Below are 17,490 nucleotides of genomic sequence, written 5' to 3'. Positions count from 1 at the left end.
CGTATAGGAAGCCCAGGTTGAATTCCCACTGCTGATTTTTTCAGTCTGAGGACAGACCTGGCAGTGGTGAGAGGTTTGTGGTTGTGCAGCAGCCCTGGCTGGACGGGCGCCGAAGAAGGCTGATCAATGCAGTTTATTCTGCAGCATAAAAATTGCAGCCCCATTGTCAGGGACTGAAGGTAAATGGATTTTCCCTGGAGGAGGACAAACCCAAGGAAAGCTGTGCCAGAATGGGGTGATCCCAGAGGAGAGCAGAGGGTGCTCAGGAAAATCCCAGCCTTTCAGTGGGGGCACATTTTGCAGCACACAGCATTGCAAGCACTTGTCTAATAGGTGCATTCATTTTCATATGCTCGTTCATTGAGCAGGCCTGATTAATTAGTGCGTGTCACCATCTGGTACTTACTGAGACTATTCATTTTTAAAATGTTGAAATTGTAGGGAATGTTGCACACCAATTAAGTTCTTTTTAATTGGATTATTTTAGTATAAAGTATTACTGGAGAAGGCTTTCATTGTGATTCAGCCAGCATGCATCCAACGGAGACCTGCCAGCCTGAAATTACCTAGAACAAAGGCAAAATGCCTGAAATGCATGTTTATTACTACCTTCATGCACTCAGCAAAGAGGATGTCAACAAATAAAAGAGCCACAGAGACATTTCTGCATTTATGTGCAAGTTTCCTGACACGAGGGTATCTCAGCTGATCCCTGCTTCATCTTTGCACTGCAACTCCCAATCTGTCGTCTTCTCCCTCTGCCCTGAAAATTGAAACATGCTTTTGCCTTCCTGACTGCTTGATAGCAACTCAACAGGGCCAGGCTGAGCCCTCCTGTGCACAGCTGTGTACCTGCTGGAATGAGGAGCATTAGTCTCATTTACACAAAGAATGGTTTGGAATTTAAGGCTGATAAATGATCTGTGCTGATTCAAGCATTCAGTGAATGAAGTATCATGATCTGCTGCTGGGAGCAGAAGTTGTCTGTCTGTACTTGCTCCTGACACTGACTCACTGGTGAATTTTAGTTCTTTAACGTCACTGCACTGCAGTGGTTCCCTGTATAAATTGTGAATAGTTCTGTTTATCAACTTACATAAAAGGCTTTGAGATACAGAGATGAAATGCAGACTGTTGATACTTGTTTGCTATTAATACTTTCTTTACAGTCTGATACTGTTTTGTCAGTAACATCTTGTCATTGTCTTGATTTTGCGTAGATTGAGCATCTTCAAGTAAGTTTTGTCATCTGAACTACTCATTTCAGAAGAGCCAGGAGCTGTGCAGGGTGCACATTCCTGTTCCTAGCAGTGGAGTGTCATTGGAAGCAGGGAAGTCAGGGAAGAAAAGACACCAGGTCACTTGCAGCCGGAGAGATCTGAGGTGTCACTGCCTGGATGTCTGATTGCCCTGCTTTGTTTTGGAGATAGTGTAGGAATCCAGCAAGGAACAATGTCAGGGTGATGTTTTGCTTGGATTTGTGTGCATTTTCAGTCCCTTCGATGGCCTCTGCTGCCCCCTGCCAAGCTGCAGCTGCTGGTGACAGCCACGGGAGCAACAGCCTACTGAAAGATTTCATTTCTCTTATCACTGCTAATCACTCTCACCATAATTACCACACATAATAGGGAATCTGTAGTTGAAAAAGCAATTCTTTTTAAAGGAGAGGAAAGCAGCAGAAAGATTGCTTTTAGTTGTTCAGGAGGAAAAAAACTGAGGTTTTTTTTAGAATGCAAATGCTCGCTTCAACATATAAAGGTCACTGTGGATTTAATTTGAAATAGCGTAGGAGCGCTTCTGATTTCAAAGCACAAAAGTAGCACAGTGTTGGAATTGTTTTGGTTGTTTTCTTAAGATCCATTTCCTCTAGTTGGAAGGTGGCTGTTTCCTCTGTGGTGCAGCTGCAGCAGTGTCAGGGCCTGTGACAGGAACTGCTCGTCCTGCTGTGCCCGAGCCAGTTGCAAACCCAGCTGGGGTTCACAGAGCTGGGCACTCAGTGGCTCCTCTGTTCCAGGCTCTCACAAATCATCCTGGGGGTCAAGGCTGTGTTAAACCACTTCTGTTGGCTGCTGGAGCCCAAAAGAGCTGAAATATCCACACATGGCTTATATATATTCAGTGTCAGGTTCCATGTGTGCATTTCCACAATCACCAGGTGTGTGATTGTTCAGGTAAGCACTGCTGGCACACGGGGGTGTTCTGGGATAAAGCACAGAGCTGGAGTTGTTACTCCCTCTGGAGAGCTGTGCTTCTGCTGAGTTTCTGCAGTTCCCATTCTCAGATTGAGTGTAACCCTCTTCTGGCTGAGAGGAAGTGCCAGCATCAGTGCCAGAGCAGAGCAGAGCAGTGTGCTGCGACACAAGCAGAGGTGACACACCAGGATGTAGCCACGGGCAGGTGGGCACTGCAGAGCCTTCCCAGTGCTCCCCTGTTCCCAGCAGGAAATGCAAACCTGGAACAGCATAAAGCTGCTGCCTTGTGATGGGATTCTAGAGCAAGTGCAGTTTATGTCGTTTCAGAGAAATAAAATCACAGGGGTAGATTTTAAAACCCACACACAAGCACTAACCCTTTTGATTAAATTAGTTATTCAAAGCTTTTATGTGATGGAGAAATATATTTTCCAAGAAAGTATTTAGTTTAGATTCCCATTAGTGTAACTTCACTCCTTTTGTTTGTTAAACACATGAAAAAAAGGAGCTAACCAGAATATAAAATTCTTGCTTTAGGAGAATTATTTCTTAATGTAATTTTTCTGCTTACATTATATGGCCTTGCAAGGTGTTGAAGCAACAAAACTTGAGAGAGATCAAGAAAAAGGCGTTTGACTCTGTATATGTAAAATAAAGCCTAAAAGTTTGGGCAGATCTCAGTCTGGCAGAGTTTCTATCTCTTAGGTCATACAGAGAAAGCTTTTGGCAGTGGCTTTTTTGGCAAAAAGCTTTGTCTGGAAACATATTTAGTCAGCATATGAAATGTGATAGCCCTGGTAGCACGGCTGTGTCTGCAGGCACTAATAGAGTTAGGCTTCAGCCCCATCTGCTGTTGGATCGGGATTGCTCTGTTGCTTTGCCAGCACAGGACAGCCTTTGCCAAAACACAGAGCAGGACGTGAGGAGACTGCCAAAGCCCTCCTGGTGTTAGCTCTCCTAATGATGCTGTTTGCCACTGAGGAAAGGCAGCGGAACCCGTGCTGAATTCCAGCACAGCCCCGGTGCTGCTGGGCTCCCAGCTCGGGCTCTGTGGGAGCTGCAGCTCAACCTGCAGGGCTCCAGCACTGCCCTCTCGTGCACCTGGGTGAGCAGCAAGGATGTCTGCACCCCAAGGCTTGCAAGAATAGAACAGTATTGATTCCCAGGGCCTGTGTTTACAGAAGGAACAGTGGACATAGAAATCCTTTCACCTCAGTAAAATGTCTTTGATAATTTGAGTTGTGCAATGGTGGCGAAGAGAACAGGCTTGGGGATTTGGCTCAGAAGGCTTAAAATCTTCAGGCATTAATTCATGAAACTCTCAAATCCTGGATACTCTGGTGACTGTAAAGCACAGCAGATTCATGTTTGATTTTTACTTAAGGCTGATTGTTTCAGGAAATAAAAAGATTCACTTTGAAAGAGATTTTCAGTTCTTCAGTTGTTATTTCTGGAGGGGTTAGGTAGAAAAGCTGTATGTGAAACAAATCAGAGACTAAAAATCCTTAGCTTTGTTTTGAGGCTATCAGAATGGTTTATTGTCATTGTGGTAAGCAAAAGGAGAAAAAACAGTGACTTTCTAAAAAGATTTCCACTGTGTTTTTATCTGACTCTTCCAGGACATCATTACAGCCTATCTGTTCAGCCAAAATACCTCTCCAGTTATCACTTAACTCTGATGAAAAAAGTGCTAAAATGGCAGAGTTTGGGATTGCTTGAACATATTTTCTCACTTAAGCTGAGCTTGTTCACATTCAAAGCTGAAACAAATTATCTCAATTGCATTTAGGAGAGTAAACATACTCTTGCTTTTCTATCTCACGTTTGAGTAGTTACGGTGAAAGCATAATGTGTGGTAATCTTGGGGTTTATATCCTCTTCCTGCATTTGTTTTATTGGACAAAATTAAAGGTCAATGGTCCTGAACTAGTCAAGAGAATTACTCTAAATTCTCTGTCACTGCCATTTTTCCCTCTTTCTGCTTTAAGTAACATAGGGCTTAGCTGCCAAAGTTTTAGTTCTTTTTGTATGAGAAGAATGATAGTCGCAGTTTGGTTTTGCTTTTCAGTGATGTAGTTTTGTAAATGAAGATGTCAGCAGAAGGCTGCTGGCTCCTTCCACATTGTCCCTAGTGTGGAAAATATAAGGATCAAGCAGATTTTTGCCCATTCTCATTCTGTTTTGTGTCCTTCCAGCATGACCACTGCCCAAGGAAGTGTCCATACTCCGTGAGCAGAGCGGAAGCGCATGGATGAGGCTCCTACCATGCACTGAGCAGCACGGCAGCAGGCACAGAGCTCTGGGAAAATGTCAGCTTGCAACACTTTCACTGAGCACGTCTGGAAACCCGGCGAATGTAAGAACTGCTTCAAGCCCAAGAGCTTGCACCAGTTACCCCCGGTGTCAGAGAAAAAGCCCCTCTCCCATGGAAACCTGAAAGCCAATGCAAACCAAAGCAGTAGCCAGCGTGGCAGGAGCAGCAGCAGCTTCCGCCCGCCCGTGGCCAAGAAGCCCACGATAGCTGTGAAACCCACCATGATGGTGGCAGAGGGGCTCTGTGGAGAGCTCGCCACACTGGAGCAGTGCGAGAACAAAGCCCTGCCCGCGGGGTGGAACCGCAACAAGGCGGCCTTGAACAAAAAACCGCTGAACAATAATAACGAGGAGGAGATCGAAGGCTACAGCCATGTTCCTAGACCTTATGGCAACAGCGAGGGCGTGGGTAAGATACCAAACAACAATAACAATGGCCTGACTGAAGTTCTGAAGGAGATTGCGGGTTTGGATAGCACACCTCAGCTCACTGGAAATGAAACGAACTCAAGAGAAACCTTCTTGGGAAGGATAAATAATTGCTACAAGAGATCGTTGGAAAGGAAGATCCCTCCGAGCTGCATGGTGGGCGGAATGAAGGATTCACAGAGTAAGCACGTTATTCTGAGTGGAAGCACTGAAGTCATAAGTAATGAAGGTGGACGTTTCTGCTACCCAGAGTTCTCCAGCGGAGATGAGAGTGAGGATGACACGTTTTTTGGCAGCATGCAGGAAGAGCACGAGAGCTGGGATGAAAGTGATGAAGAGTTGTTAGCAATGGAAATCCGCATGAGGGGCCAACCTCGCTTTGCTAATTTCAGAGCTAACACCCTGTCTCCTGTTCCGTTCTGTGTTGATAAAAAATGGAATACTGTGCCCCTTCGGAACAAGTCTCTGCAGCGGATCTGTGCAGTGGATTATGATGACAGCTACGATGAAATTTTAAATGGTTACGGGGAGGAGACTGTGATTCCTTATGGGCAAGACAGCATGCAGAGCATGGTATCTTCTGATTCCACATCTCCTGATTCTTCTCTGACGGAAGAGTCTCGTTCTGGGACAGCCAGCAGTTCTTCCCAGAAGCTCTGTAATGGAGGGTTATCTCCGAGCACTCCTCAGGACCTCAAAGTGATTGAACCAGAATACGAAAGTCTTTGTGACAATCAACAAGCGAAGGATGTGCCAAAAGCACCCAGAAATGCTCTCAAAGGTCTGGAGACTCACAAGGCAGTCCTTGCGCTTCGCCTGGAGGAGAAGGATGGCAAAATTGCTGTGCAGACCGACACGCAGGAGAATAAAAGTTCTTCAGACATTGCTGCTCAAGCCGTAACTATTAATTTGGTGCCTGTGGAGGAGCAGGCTAAACCTTACAGGGTGGTGAATATGGAACAACCAGTGTGCAAGCCTTACACCGTAGTGGATGTCTCAGCTGCCATGACCAGTGAATGTAAAGAGAATCAGGCTGAAGCCTCAGAAACCAAAAAGGCATCGTCTAACCCGAGCTCACCAGTAACCCCAGGCACGCCTGTTGCATCCTCTGCAGCGTCCCCGGTGTGTGTGCACGCTAAGCTGAAAAAGTCCAGCACAATCAGATACCAGGAAGTGTGGACTTCTAGCACCAGTCCGAGACAGAAGATACCTAAGGTGGAACTGATTGGAAACAGCTCAGGACCTTCCGTTCCTCCCAGGAAGACAAGCCACAAGTCAGCTCCTACTTCACCTACAGCTACGAACGTTTCTTCAAAAACGATCCCAGTTAAGTCTCCTAATTTGTCTGAGATAAAATTCAACAGTTACAACAATGCTGGCATGCCACCTTTTCCTATTATCATTCACGATGAGCCCACTTACGCTAAGAGTTCCAAAAATGCTATTAAAGTTCCGATTGTAATCAATCCAAATGCCTACGATAACCTGGCCATCTATAGAAGCTTTCTAGGGACCAGTGGTGAGCTGTCTGTCAAAGACAAAACTACAAGTGTGATAAGCCATACCTATGAAGAAATAGAAACTGAAAGTAAAGAGACTGAAGCCATAAGCAAACCCACTGAGCTGCCCCTAGCAAAGGGGGTGGCCAGTAGCTCTGAGTGCAGGCTGGGCTCTGTGGCTCAAAAGGTCCAAGAGTTCAACAGCTGCCTCAGTAAAAGCCAGATATCCCCACAGAGAAGTCACAGTGCTGACCATAGCTCCCCATCCAGAGTTCAGAAGGCAAAGCAAGAGCCTGCAGCCAAAGCAGACGTAGCCCCGGATGGTTGTGCTGGCAGCGCCGGTGGCAGAGAGAACGCAAACACAGTGCTCTCACAGATTGTGGCTTCTATCCAGCCTCCACAGTCTCCTCCAGAAACATCTCAGTCTGCTCCCAAGTCCTGTAGTGTGGAAGAGCTGTATTCCCTACCCCCTGAGGGAGATGCTACTAAAAGCACCCTGGTACGACCCAAATCTCTGTTTACATCACAGCCCGAAGTGGAGTCCTCCAAGACGGAGAACGCTGGCACTAAGAAGCAGAAAGATCCCCTTTCACAGCCAGCTGCCACTCCCTCTCCAAAGCCAGCACGGGCCACCCCCAGTGCCATGAGTCCCCAGGCAGAGCCGGCGCCACCGTTCCCCCCTCCACGCTCCACCTCCTCCCCCTACCATGCCAGTAACTTGCTGCAGAGGCATTTCAGCAACTGGGCCAAACCCAACAGCCCCACTAGGTCAACCGAGGCCGAGTCCATCCTGCACTCGGAGGGGCGGCGGCCCGATGCCAAACCCAAACGCTGGATATCGTTCAAGAGCTTCTTCCGCCGCAGGAAAGCTGACGATGAGGAGGAGAGAGAGAAGGACAGGGACAAGGGGAAGCTGGTGGGTCTGGATGGAACAGTTATCCACATGCTGCCCCCTCCTCCAGTGCAGCGGCACCACTGGTTCAGCGAGGCCAAGTCGGAGTCGAGCGAGAAGCCGTCGATTGTTTTCATGTACAGGTGTGAGCCGGCGCAGGCGGAGCCCAGGGCTGAGCTGCCCCACAAGGCTGGGCTGGAGTCTGCTCTCACTGAGGCACTGGCGAAGGACAAGGGAGAAACGCAGGAAAAGGCTCCAGAGAGCTCGGAACAGAACGCAGCCAGCCATTCCTCACCACCTCAGGCTCCCAGGAAAATCCCCAGGTACCACTCCACTGCTTTCGTCACTTACTCACTTGTGAACTGTCCTGTGTATGCTGCTCAAAAGGGACAGACTAAGGACTGTTATCTTAATCCAATTTTTTCAAAGTATATTTCTTTTAGGCAACTTAGGGTGAATTTTAAAATATTTCTGTTACATTAGATACCAGAAAAGGTGTAAAACACACATTTCTTCTGCTTACTAGAAGCAGTGCTTGATATTTAGAGTTTGTCTTGCAGGCTCACTAACATGTCACAATAGCCATGTTCATGAATCAGATCCATTTTCCTGAATTTCTACTTTAAGAAAGTATTTCTGTTATGGGAAACTTCGGAATTTCTCAGCAGAAATAAAAGACAACTATTAAGAAGTACAATAGAAATTAAAAGATCAGTGACACGCTGAAGGTGCTGTGCTAACTTCACTTCTCATGGCCAAGAATTCAACAGGTGCTAATTAACCACACTGCAACATCGCTGCAGCACTCCCAAAATAAACCTTGTAAAAAAGTAGTAACAGAATTAGGGTACCTAGAAAACAGTGTTATCTCTGTCTTGCAAGGCCTTTAGCAGTGACTGTGCTTTGTCCCCTGACAGTGTTGCATCCAGTAAGAGCTGGTCACATCAGCTGCAGTCAGTCATGCAGGCAGAGTAGAATTCCCTGAGTGCTGGACCACAGCTGTGGATGTGTTAGAATTTGTCTTCCAATGTTATTACATAAACCAGTTCCAAAGTAGCCTCAAACTTGAATTATTTATTTCATTATAACAACAACCTAATGGGAGGAAATCAAAAATTTTGTAAAGTGTGAGCCCCAGAAAATGTATAATGACAGTGTTTTTTGGTTTTCTTTCTCCATATTCTGTGCAAGAAAACTGCGGTGTATTTTAGCTAAAACCAGTTTTATCCTAATAGAAATCTGTGTAAGCATAGTTAGAGGTTACCATGAGCTGACTGCTACTTGTCCTAAAGTAAAATAACTTGGTTTTCTTTTTCCATTGTCTATACAAGAAAAGTGCTAGAATAAGGCTTGATGGGAGAGTAGTCTCTAGATTTACCCTAAATGGATTGGTGAGAAGCAGCTCACCAATAACCAACAGCAGTAACCTTTGGAGGGCACGTTAAAGGATTGCAGGAGTTTGTGCTCTCAACCTTTGCAGGAACCTGCTTTTTTCTCCTGTCTCTGGGGGAAGCTGGAGAAAGTGAGGCTGGTTTTGGTTCCAGTGCCGTCAGGAGATTCCCTTGCTGCCACCCCTCAGTGCCCTGCTCTTGTGCTGGCACGCCAGTTCCTGTGCTGTGGTGAGCCAGGCACAGATCCAGGGGAGGAGCTTTGCAGTCACTGTTCAGCCACATCAGCTGGGTGATGTGCCAGGGCATGGGGCAGGAAGGAGCAGGAGCTGCTCTGGGTGGTGCCTGCCAGGGATTCCTGCACTGCCCTGGAGATGGTGCTGTTGGAATGTTCCTGTCCTTGCACCGTGGCTGGGATTCCTTCTGCCCTTCCTTTGGAAGGCAACAGGTCGCTGATCTCTCATTCACTCATTCCAAAAAGCATGTTTGCTCTTTAGTTATCTTCAAGTCACAATGATGTTGGTTAAAACCATATCTCAGAATTTTCCCCAGTGAAAACTGGGAAATTTTGGGAATTTTCCAGATGTTAGAATTGGAATTTCCTCTTTCTACCAGTATTGTTCCCTGGTTTCTACAAGTTTCAAAGAAAATACGCTGAGGTGCTGAGTTGTGGGAGCACTGGGCAGTGGGTAGCTTTATGCTTCAGTTCTTATATTCTTGGTGTCTTGAGTTATTTAGGGGGTTTTAATACTTTTTAATGTTGTTAACGAGACCAAGTGAAACCTTATAATGCCACAAAATTGCATGGTTTTATTGTTGTTTAAGGGGTTTGGCTTTTGTTTTTAATATCCTGGCGGGTGAGAATCAGAATTTCTAAATGCTATTTTTGCACAAGCAGGAGGCATAACCCATGAGAAACTTGTTTTGTGTTAACCCTGCAGGTATTAGTACAAGGTTAGCTGTAATTCAGGCTAAAATATGTGCATGGAAAAGATGTTTAGAATGTTCAGTTAAGCCTGAAGAGGCTGAGAGGAGAATGGATGACCTGAAGATAGCAATCAGTGAATAGGACACTTCCCTAACTCAGAATGCCAAGAACAGCAAGCTCTCTGAAAAAACAAACTGATGACCTGGAAAATAAGATAAGCTTTAAAAATGTCAGATTACTGGGGGGTCTCAAAAGCAAATTAAATGAAGATCCAGTATTTCCTTACTTTGCAATGGATTACAAAGCTGCTAAAGATTGATAACAACCACAAAACAGCTGAAAGTATTTCATGTTATCACTAGAAAGGTCAGTTTTCCCTTTGAACAGCACTTGCAAAATAATTTTTCAGAAGGCTGAAAATTCTCTCTCTGTTATGCAGAGGAACTTGGTTTTGGTTTCTCAATGTGATAGTTTCTGTTTGATGGCAGGCTGCACATATGCTGGTTCAAAAGGAGCTAGCAAGTAATGGTATGTTAAATTTACCAAAAATTTGTGGATAGATTAATGTTTGCTAAAAATCAGCAGTCATGTCAGTTTTTTCATTAATTAGAACGAGAACACCTTTAGTTCATGAAGCAGCAGTTGTTCTCAGGCACAAAACCTAAAATGGACCAAAAGATAAGATGGCATTTCTGGCCTGAGTCACTGTAATTGATGAAGGTGGTACAGCACAGTGTGCAATCCACTCATCACAAGTTGAAGAAAAAGATCCTTCAAAGGCTTTGTTATCTTACAGATCAGAGTGTTCCTATTGGAGTTTCACAAGATAAAGGCTTCTCCTCTCCCTCACTGAGACATCAGTGCTCGTACCCAGCAGCAACTTGTTAGATTGAGACATTTCCTAAAAGCAAAGTGCAGCACAGAGTCCTGCTGCTTCCTTGGCTCTCTTCATAAAGCACATCAGAGCTGAACTAATCTGATCTGGGCTCAGCCATCTCCGTTTCAGTTACAGGTTAAACTCAAGAGTTTCCTTTCACAGCTGCAAGTCAGCCATAATTTTCCTTTATGGGATCTGTGGGCCAGTCTTGGATGATGTGAAGGCAAAACTCTGTTTTTCCTGAAATATTTCCTTCAGGTAGTGGGCTCTGTATATGTCTTTTGTTCTGGTTCAGATAAGGAAGCACTTCTTCATAGAGAAGTTTGTGATCACCGATCTAATTCCTAAGACACTGTTAATTTTTGCAGAAGGATTTGAGCTCATAACTGATAGATCTGAGCTCTGTAAAGAGGAATATGAGTGTGGTGACAGATCACTCAGTAGGAACAATGGGAATCACTGTTCTTCAGAAATGTGGTCATACATTAAGATCAGGATTTCATCCAGAGACAGGCAGGAATAACTGCCACTGCCACATTCCACTTCCCACTGATCCAGTCCTACAGATTCCACAGCTGCTTCAGAAGCTGCTTGGGAAGATAACAGGATCTGTGAAATCACAGATTCGAACTGTGATTCGAAGCACTGTTTTAAACAAAGCCTTTCCCAGTTTGGAGCGTTTCTGGTACAACCCTGAGGGTGAGGTTCTCACATGAACCCAGAACCTTTTAGGTACAGCCCAAGTGAAGTGATGAGAATTCAAGGACGTTATAGATGAACAGAAATTCCTTGCTTGAGCAAGTCTACTGAAAAAGTATTAATTAGCTATCTTTTACCATTTCATAATTTAAAACTTGTGAGATTTTTCTTTAGAACATTTTCCAGTTCTAACAGAATTGGAAATTCTGCATGTGCATTAAGCAATAAGTTTGGTAACATTTTATGTGAGAACTTGTTAAAACCAAGGGCTTGTTGAAGATCCAAGTAGAAGGGACTTTACCATTTATTATTTTATAAATTTAGATTAAGAAATGCTAAATCATGTATTATTGTTCTTAACTCCTCTTATACAGTCTGTAAAATGGAAAGGCGGAGAACCTAAAATGGATAAAGAAAAATATCTTCTTTATAATGCACAGTTAATCTGTGAAACTCATTGCCATTAAGTTTCAGTGACACTAAAGAGCTTAGCAGGATGTCTTTACTGGATTATCAAGTGTACTCCCTTTATCCGTGCAAACATCGCATTATACAAGATCTTAAAAAAAAAAAAAATTCTAAAGCTTCAGGACTAAGCCAGCTTCTCAGTAATCAGAATTAGGAATGAACTTCATGGCTTAGTTGTTTCAGGTTGTCATTTGAGAAGTTTGTTTCACTTTACTCTGTGGTGATGAGGAGGGACTGAGCTGCAGGAGGTGCTGGGATGTTTTCTGTATCCATAGTGCCCTGTGACTGAAACCTGGGCCCTGGCTGTCTGTGCTCAGTGATATGCAGGAATAAAGTGGTCAGTGTTGGGAGAGGTTCCTGGGGAAGGCAGCCTCTGACCTTCCTGCAGCCATTAACCTCTTCCAGCATCATTCAGTCAGTTTAGGCTTTATATGGGATCTATTAGCTTGAAAGTGCAAGGCCTGAGGGCATCCCAAACTGCTCTCTTTGAAACAAATATAGCTACAAGTGGCACAGTTGGGTTTTGTGTGTGTAAAACACAATCCTGCTCCTTGTCATCTCTAGCTGTGCAGCTGCCATTGATTGCTGCTGTGCCCATGTCCACTCGGGGAGCAGATCAGAGTCTGTGCTGGCTCCAAGGCCACATCAGCTTTTCTCTGCTTCTGTCACTAGTTCCTGCCACTGGGATTTATGTGCTGTTTTGCACAGAACTGTATTCCCTCACCTTGACCTCTGCATCTGACCCTAATTCAGGAATACACACTCACGATCACTTCTCTAAGCGTTCCACTTTATCTCCCTCATACTCATTTGCTGTTTATTAATCACTCTAATTGAGCAGGCATGCTCTGAATAGAGGAGAACACAGGTCACACAAGAGCTGTGATTCCAATGTCCTCACCAAAATTAACTCACTACACAGGCAGCTTTCTGGATCCTACTGTTCCCAAAAGACCGAGGCGAGTTAGACCGCATCATCTTCTGGCTATCCTCCAAAAACCACGGAGGAGGAGAGCCTGAAGGAAAGAGAGGCATTTGTCCCTGCAGAAAAATAACACTTTCAAAACACTTTTGAGCCCATGCACACGTGAATGTCAAGTGTTTGGATTCAGTGGGGTGTTGTCTGAAGGACAGTAATTTTTATGGCAAGTTTTGTTGCTTCACATGATCTCAGCTTCTTAGGAAAACAAACACGTTCTCTGCGTGCAGAGGGCTGCTTCCTCCACTAACTGAACAGTTGTTTAGCTTCAGCCACTTGTGCCCCAGGAGCAGAGTTCTCTAAGATAATTAATTTTTGGGAAGTTTGTTTTTGAAATAAAAAAGGGAAGAGAAAAAGACTTGGACAGAGGAGGCTGTGCCTACTATGGCAGATGCTAAATATGTGCTCTTATGCAAGGCATCAAAGAATCCATCCTGGCAAAATATCTATAAATATCCCAAATAAGGAGATAGCTTCAAGTATGACTTGCTACCAACAAGCAGATAGAAAGCTACATAAAATCAGGCTTTAATGGTTCTAGTCTGAGAGAAGTGCATGTTTATCAGCTGCTCCTCTTTCCTCGAGAAACCAGTCATTTTAACTCTTTAGTTCATGAAGCAGCTGGGGATTTGGTTCTTGTAGCTCCCTGAGTGAGGATGGTTCCCCTTTTTGTTCCTGCTGTGTCCTACCAGCACCACTGAAGGGTTTGACATTTGCACTGGGTACATGAGCGTGATCTCTGTGTCCTCAGCCCTAAGATACTGGGAAACATTTCCCCGTGGCTTTTATGACCTGACCTCTAATTGCTGCGGTTGAAAATGTATTCTTTTGAGGCACTGAGTACAGATTGGAGATACTCTCTTACTCCTAACAATAGGTTAGTGTTAGTGGTGGCAGTGCTGCGGAGAGCTGGACGTGCTGTGCAGCGGGGCAGTAGCCATGAGTAAGGCCATAGCCTCATTCCAGAGCAGTGATGCACAGCAGCCCTGCAGGGAGGCAGGGCAGGAGTTAAGAAGGCAGGGCTGGCTGTGCCCGGCTCCCGGGGCCCTGGCAGGGCCCAGCCCCCGAAGGTAAACACTAAGGTGCAGTAGGTGTATCCTCTGTGCAGAGTTCAGCCCTCTCGCTCACAGCTTGCACAACTTGTAGCACACCAGAGCACTGTGGAATCAATGGCTCGCCAGAGTTTCAAGACATGATTAAAAGACTCAAGAAGGCCCTGAAAGAATTTCCTTTAATGGGGAATTGTGTGAGTGAGTACAGTGGGTGAGTTGGTATTTTTTTCTTTCTTCCTTTCTAGCTGTTGGTTTACTTTGGCCAAATGCTTTGAGCTTAGGTTTAGTGTATGTGCTTGCATGTGTCTGGTTTGGAGAATGAGTATGTTCTTACCTCACCAAGTGATACTAAAAAGTTACTTTGAGATATGGTAATTCCTGGTTTGTGGCAATGGCAGAACTGTGCAGCTATTAGAACCTATTTCTTCTTAAAGAATACATTCCTGTTGAGGAATGCAGGTATGTATATTATTTACAGCAACTACAAGTCTTCAGTTAAATTATCCTGAGAGCCTTGTTACTGCTTTAATTTTATGTCTGCTTTACTCTGAAATTACAGAGGTTAACACTTTCATGTGGATATATTTATGGCACATGGAATGTTCTTCACACCATTCCTATGCATGGTACTAAAATTGAACAAAAAATGTTACGCTGATTAAAGATTACATCTTTTTGAACTCATGCCGTTTTTTCTCTTTTACTAACAAGTTCTAATGAGTTTGGTTTGTGTCAGCCTGCAGTTCAAATTCATGAGTCTGAGCAGAAACAGCATGTGCACACTGCACCATCCTGGCTCTTGTCATGCAGAGCATTGGCATGTTTGAATTTTGTACTCGGGATTGCTACAAGATTGTGCCCCAGGATTTCCAGGATTTTGGCTTTGCCACAGACATGTACCTATCATTTATGTTAACTCTTTGTGAAAGTTTGAAATTCTCATCACAAAAAATAAGTATCTGTACAGATACCCGATATGCTGATCATTTTTTGATGGAAGTGTGTTACTCCTGTCCCTAATGGAAGTCACAAGTAGTTCAAATTCTTGCTGTTGCATTTGATCAGGCTGTAGTAATGAGAACTAGCAAACAGCACATACATGCTCCTGAGATTTGGCCTGTAATGAGTATTTGTTTCTGCAAGAGAGAGAACATAAAGGCATGGAAATATTTTTGCTCTAACATGTTTTTGTGACATATTATTGATAATTGCTGCTATATTTTAGGTATGATTGTGGGATTTTATTAAATCTCAACATTTTTTCATGCATATAATGCACAACTTTTAAATTATACTGCAATAAATATATCCATGGAAACCAACTGAATGCACAATTTTCAGAGTTCTGTGCTGTAAGTCATCACAGTTTGATTAAAACTTCATAGCTAAGAGCAGGCACAGAGGAATGTCTTCAGTGCCTTTTGCAGTTGGCCTAATGCAAGTGGATTTTAATGGTGGGGAATTTTATATGGGAAGGAGATGATTGGCCTAAATGAGGTCTGTTTCCCAGAGTCTCAGTTCCCAAAATCCTACCAGTATATGAAAATGTATCACTGAAGTTTTATGCATTTATTGGGATGTAATCCTCCTTGCTATACCTTGCTATATTTGTTTGAGGCACAATTGTTTGCACTGGTACAAAGCACCTTAAACTCTGCTGCTGTCCTGAGTCCCACACACTTCACCCAGAACCATGCCTGCATATTTATGACGTTGATGGTAGCCAGGCTGTAAAACATTTTATTGTACCTCTTCTATCAAAGGCATGAACTATTAGACTATATATAATCACCATAATAGTAACTGACATGTTACTATTTCAGTCACAAGTTGTTTCTTCTCGTTAAGGAAAATGAAACCTGTAGATAATTGTTCTCAGAAAAGGAGGGTGGAAGAACTGACTTTTTTGCCAGTTCCTTGCCCTTCCTGAAGACACTCAGTGCCCAGCTGGGCTCTGCAGGTGATGCTGTTGTGTTTTTTCAGTCAAGTGCCCGATGACCCCACCCTGGAGGAGCTGTCCCCTCGTGTCCCCAGAGCCGTGTTTGTGAAGCAGGACAATGGGGGCAGCGCCTCGGTCATCCCGGTCTCGTCTGCCCGTGGCCCACCGGGGGAGGAGGAGAAAGAAGAAGCTCCAAATTCTCCTGATCTGAGTGCCTGCAGTGCTACCTACAGCAATCTAGGTGAGTGGACTCTCAGGAAAACACAGCAATTGGGTCACATTTTGGATACCTCTCCAGGGTGTGAAGAGCCTTTTCTTCTGAACAGCTCAATGCATCTTCATAAGGGGAACTTTTAATGCCTAATGTTTAATACTGATCAGACATATATAGTCTCATTCAGAGATCACAACCAAGAAAGTGAAAATTCAACAAACTCAAAGATTTCTTTTCCTGGAATTTAAAACAGTCTTTTAGTTGCCCTTAGTGATAAACATCTCAAATGATTTTTTAAAGAAACATTCTTTTATCTCTTTGGAGGAGTTTTTGTCAAAGAAATTTAAAATACACAGCAAACTACCTAATTTCTTTAAAAGGAATAAGTAAAATTCAATATTTTTCTAAACTTCAGCAAAAGATAGGGCTTTTTATTTCAGAGCATCAGTAGCTGCTGAAATATTTGTACCCATCTTCTGTTGGCTGGAACTGTTCTTATCCTAGACAGAGAGTTTACTTTTGCTCCTTCCCAATGAGATCTGAATGTCCTGCTCCAAGATACTGCTCAAAGACTGATTGATTGATTGATTGATTGATTGATTGATTGAATTCCTGACTCATTAAAGAGATCCATGGATGCAGGCGTCTCTGCAAGATAAGGGAGCAAGATAAAGCAGCATCTCTTGATGCACAGTGTCAATATTATCAGCCTAGTTTTCTCAAGTTTTTTATTTGCAGTACTGTGAATTCAAGGATTCCTACAGCCAGGTTTTCTAGAACAAAATCTCTCGTTTATTTACATTCCAGGATATCTGAATACATGATTTTTTAACATCCCAATCCTGTAAACACAGCAATTTATTAAGCATTTTGCCAAGGGTAAACTGATTGTGTTGAGGTGGCTCAGGAGTACAGGGGGTTTGGCATGTCCACACAGGTTTCAGGGATCAAGGACTAAACTTTAAACCCTCAGGTGCATACATGCCTTCAGGGAAAGTGTTGCATTTTTTTGCTTAAATGCAAATTAGTGGCAAGCTTATTAGTGCAGTCTGGTATTAAAACATTAATTAATTAATTAATTAATAATTGTTTATAAAGCATAAGGAGGAAAAATACCCTGTCCAAGTGTGATGCTAACATCTACCAAGAAACTCTTCCTCTGAGGAGGAAAACTAAAATCTGTATCTTTATGGTGAATTACTCATAGATGTAATGAATTGTTTTCGATTTAGTGAGATATATATGTGTATCTGTATTTGCTGTATTTAGAAGCCAGGGACATTGCAGACACAATCCAAGCAGTTAAGGTCTAGCTGCATCAGAACTACTTGTACCATGTTTATCCCATGCAGCAGAATACCATCAAACACTGGAACAGCTTGCCCAGAGAAGTTATGGGATCTCTGTCTGTGGAGATGTTCTCAGATAATCTGAACAAGCTGCTCCTGTCTGTCCTGCCTGGATGTCTCCAGAGATCCCTTCTAACACTCCTGGCCTGTATCAGTGCTGCTCCTAAGTTTGAATGTTCCTTTTTAAAACCATGAAAAAGTCAACCCCTTAGCAATTTATTCAAAATCTTCTCCTCATGCTTGGCTGACTTTGAGCTTTGCTGTCTCCAGAG

The 17,490-nt window shown here is 43.7% G+C and overlaps 1 protein-coding gene across 9 annotated transcripts in view; it reads left to right on the top strand.

Annotated features, from left to right (window-relative positions):
- The window catches only part of PEAK1 (pseudopodium enriched atypical kinase 1), a 108,301-nt gene that overhangs the window by 68,219 nt on the left and 22,592 nt on the right, over positions 1 to 17,490 (top strand). For 8 of the 9 annotated variants that reach the window (XM_033070391.1, XM_033070396.2, XM_033070395.2 and 5 more), the window contains 3 exons: positions 4,388 to 7,648; positions 13,811 to 13,927; positions 15,700 to 15,896. In XM_033070391.1, the coding sequence (XP_032926282.1) occupies positions 4,500 to 7,648; positions 13,811 to 13,927; positions 15,700 to 15,896 (3,463 nt within the window). In that variant the 5' untranslated portion in view covers positions 4,388 to 4,499. The remainder of the gene's footprint in view (positions 1 to 4,387; positions 7,649 to 13,810; positions 13,928 to 15,699; positions 15,897 to 17,490) is intronic. The other variant, XM_033070400.1, reaches the window with a different exon arrangement.

This window comes from Catharus ustulatus, chromosome 12 (assembly GCF_009819885.2).
Source record: "Catharus ustulatus isolate bCatUst1 chromosome 12, bCatUst1.pri.v2, whole genome shotgun sequence".
Classification (NCBI taxonomy): domain Eukaryota; kingdom Metazoa; phylum Chordata; class Aves; order Passeriformes; family Turdidae; genus Catharus; species Catharus ustulatus.
The sequence above is the reverse complement of the archived record's forward strand: the minus strand, read 5'-3'. Positions and strand labels throughout refer to the sequence as shown.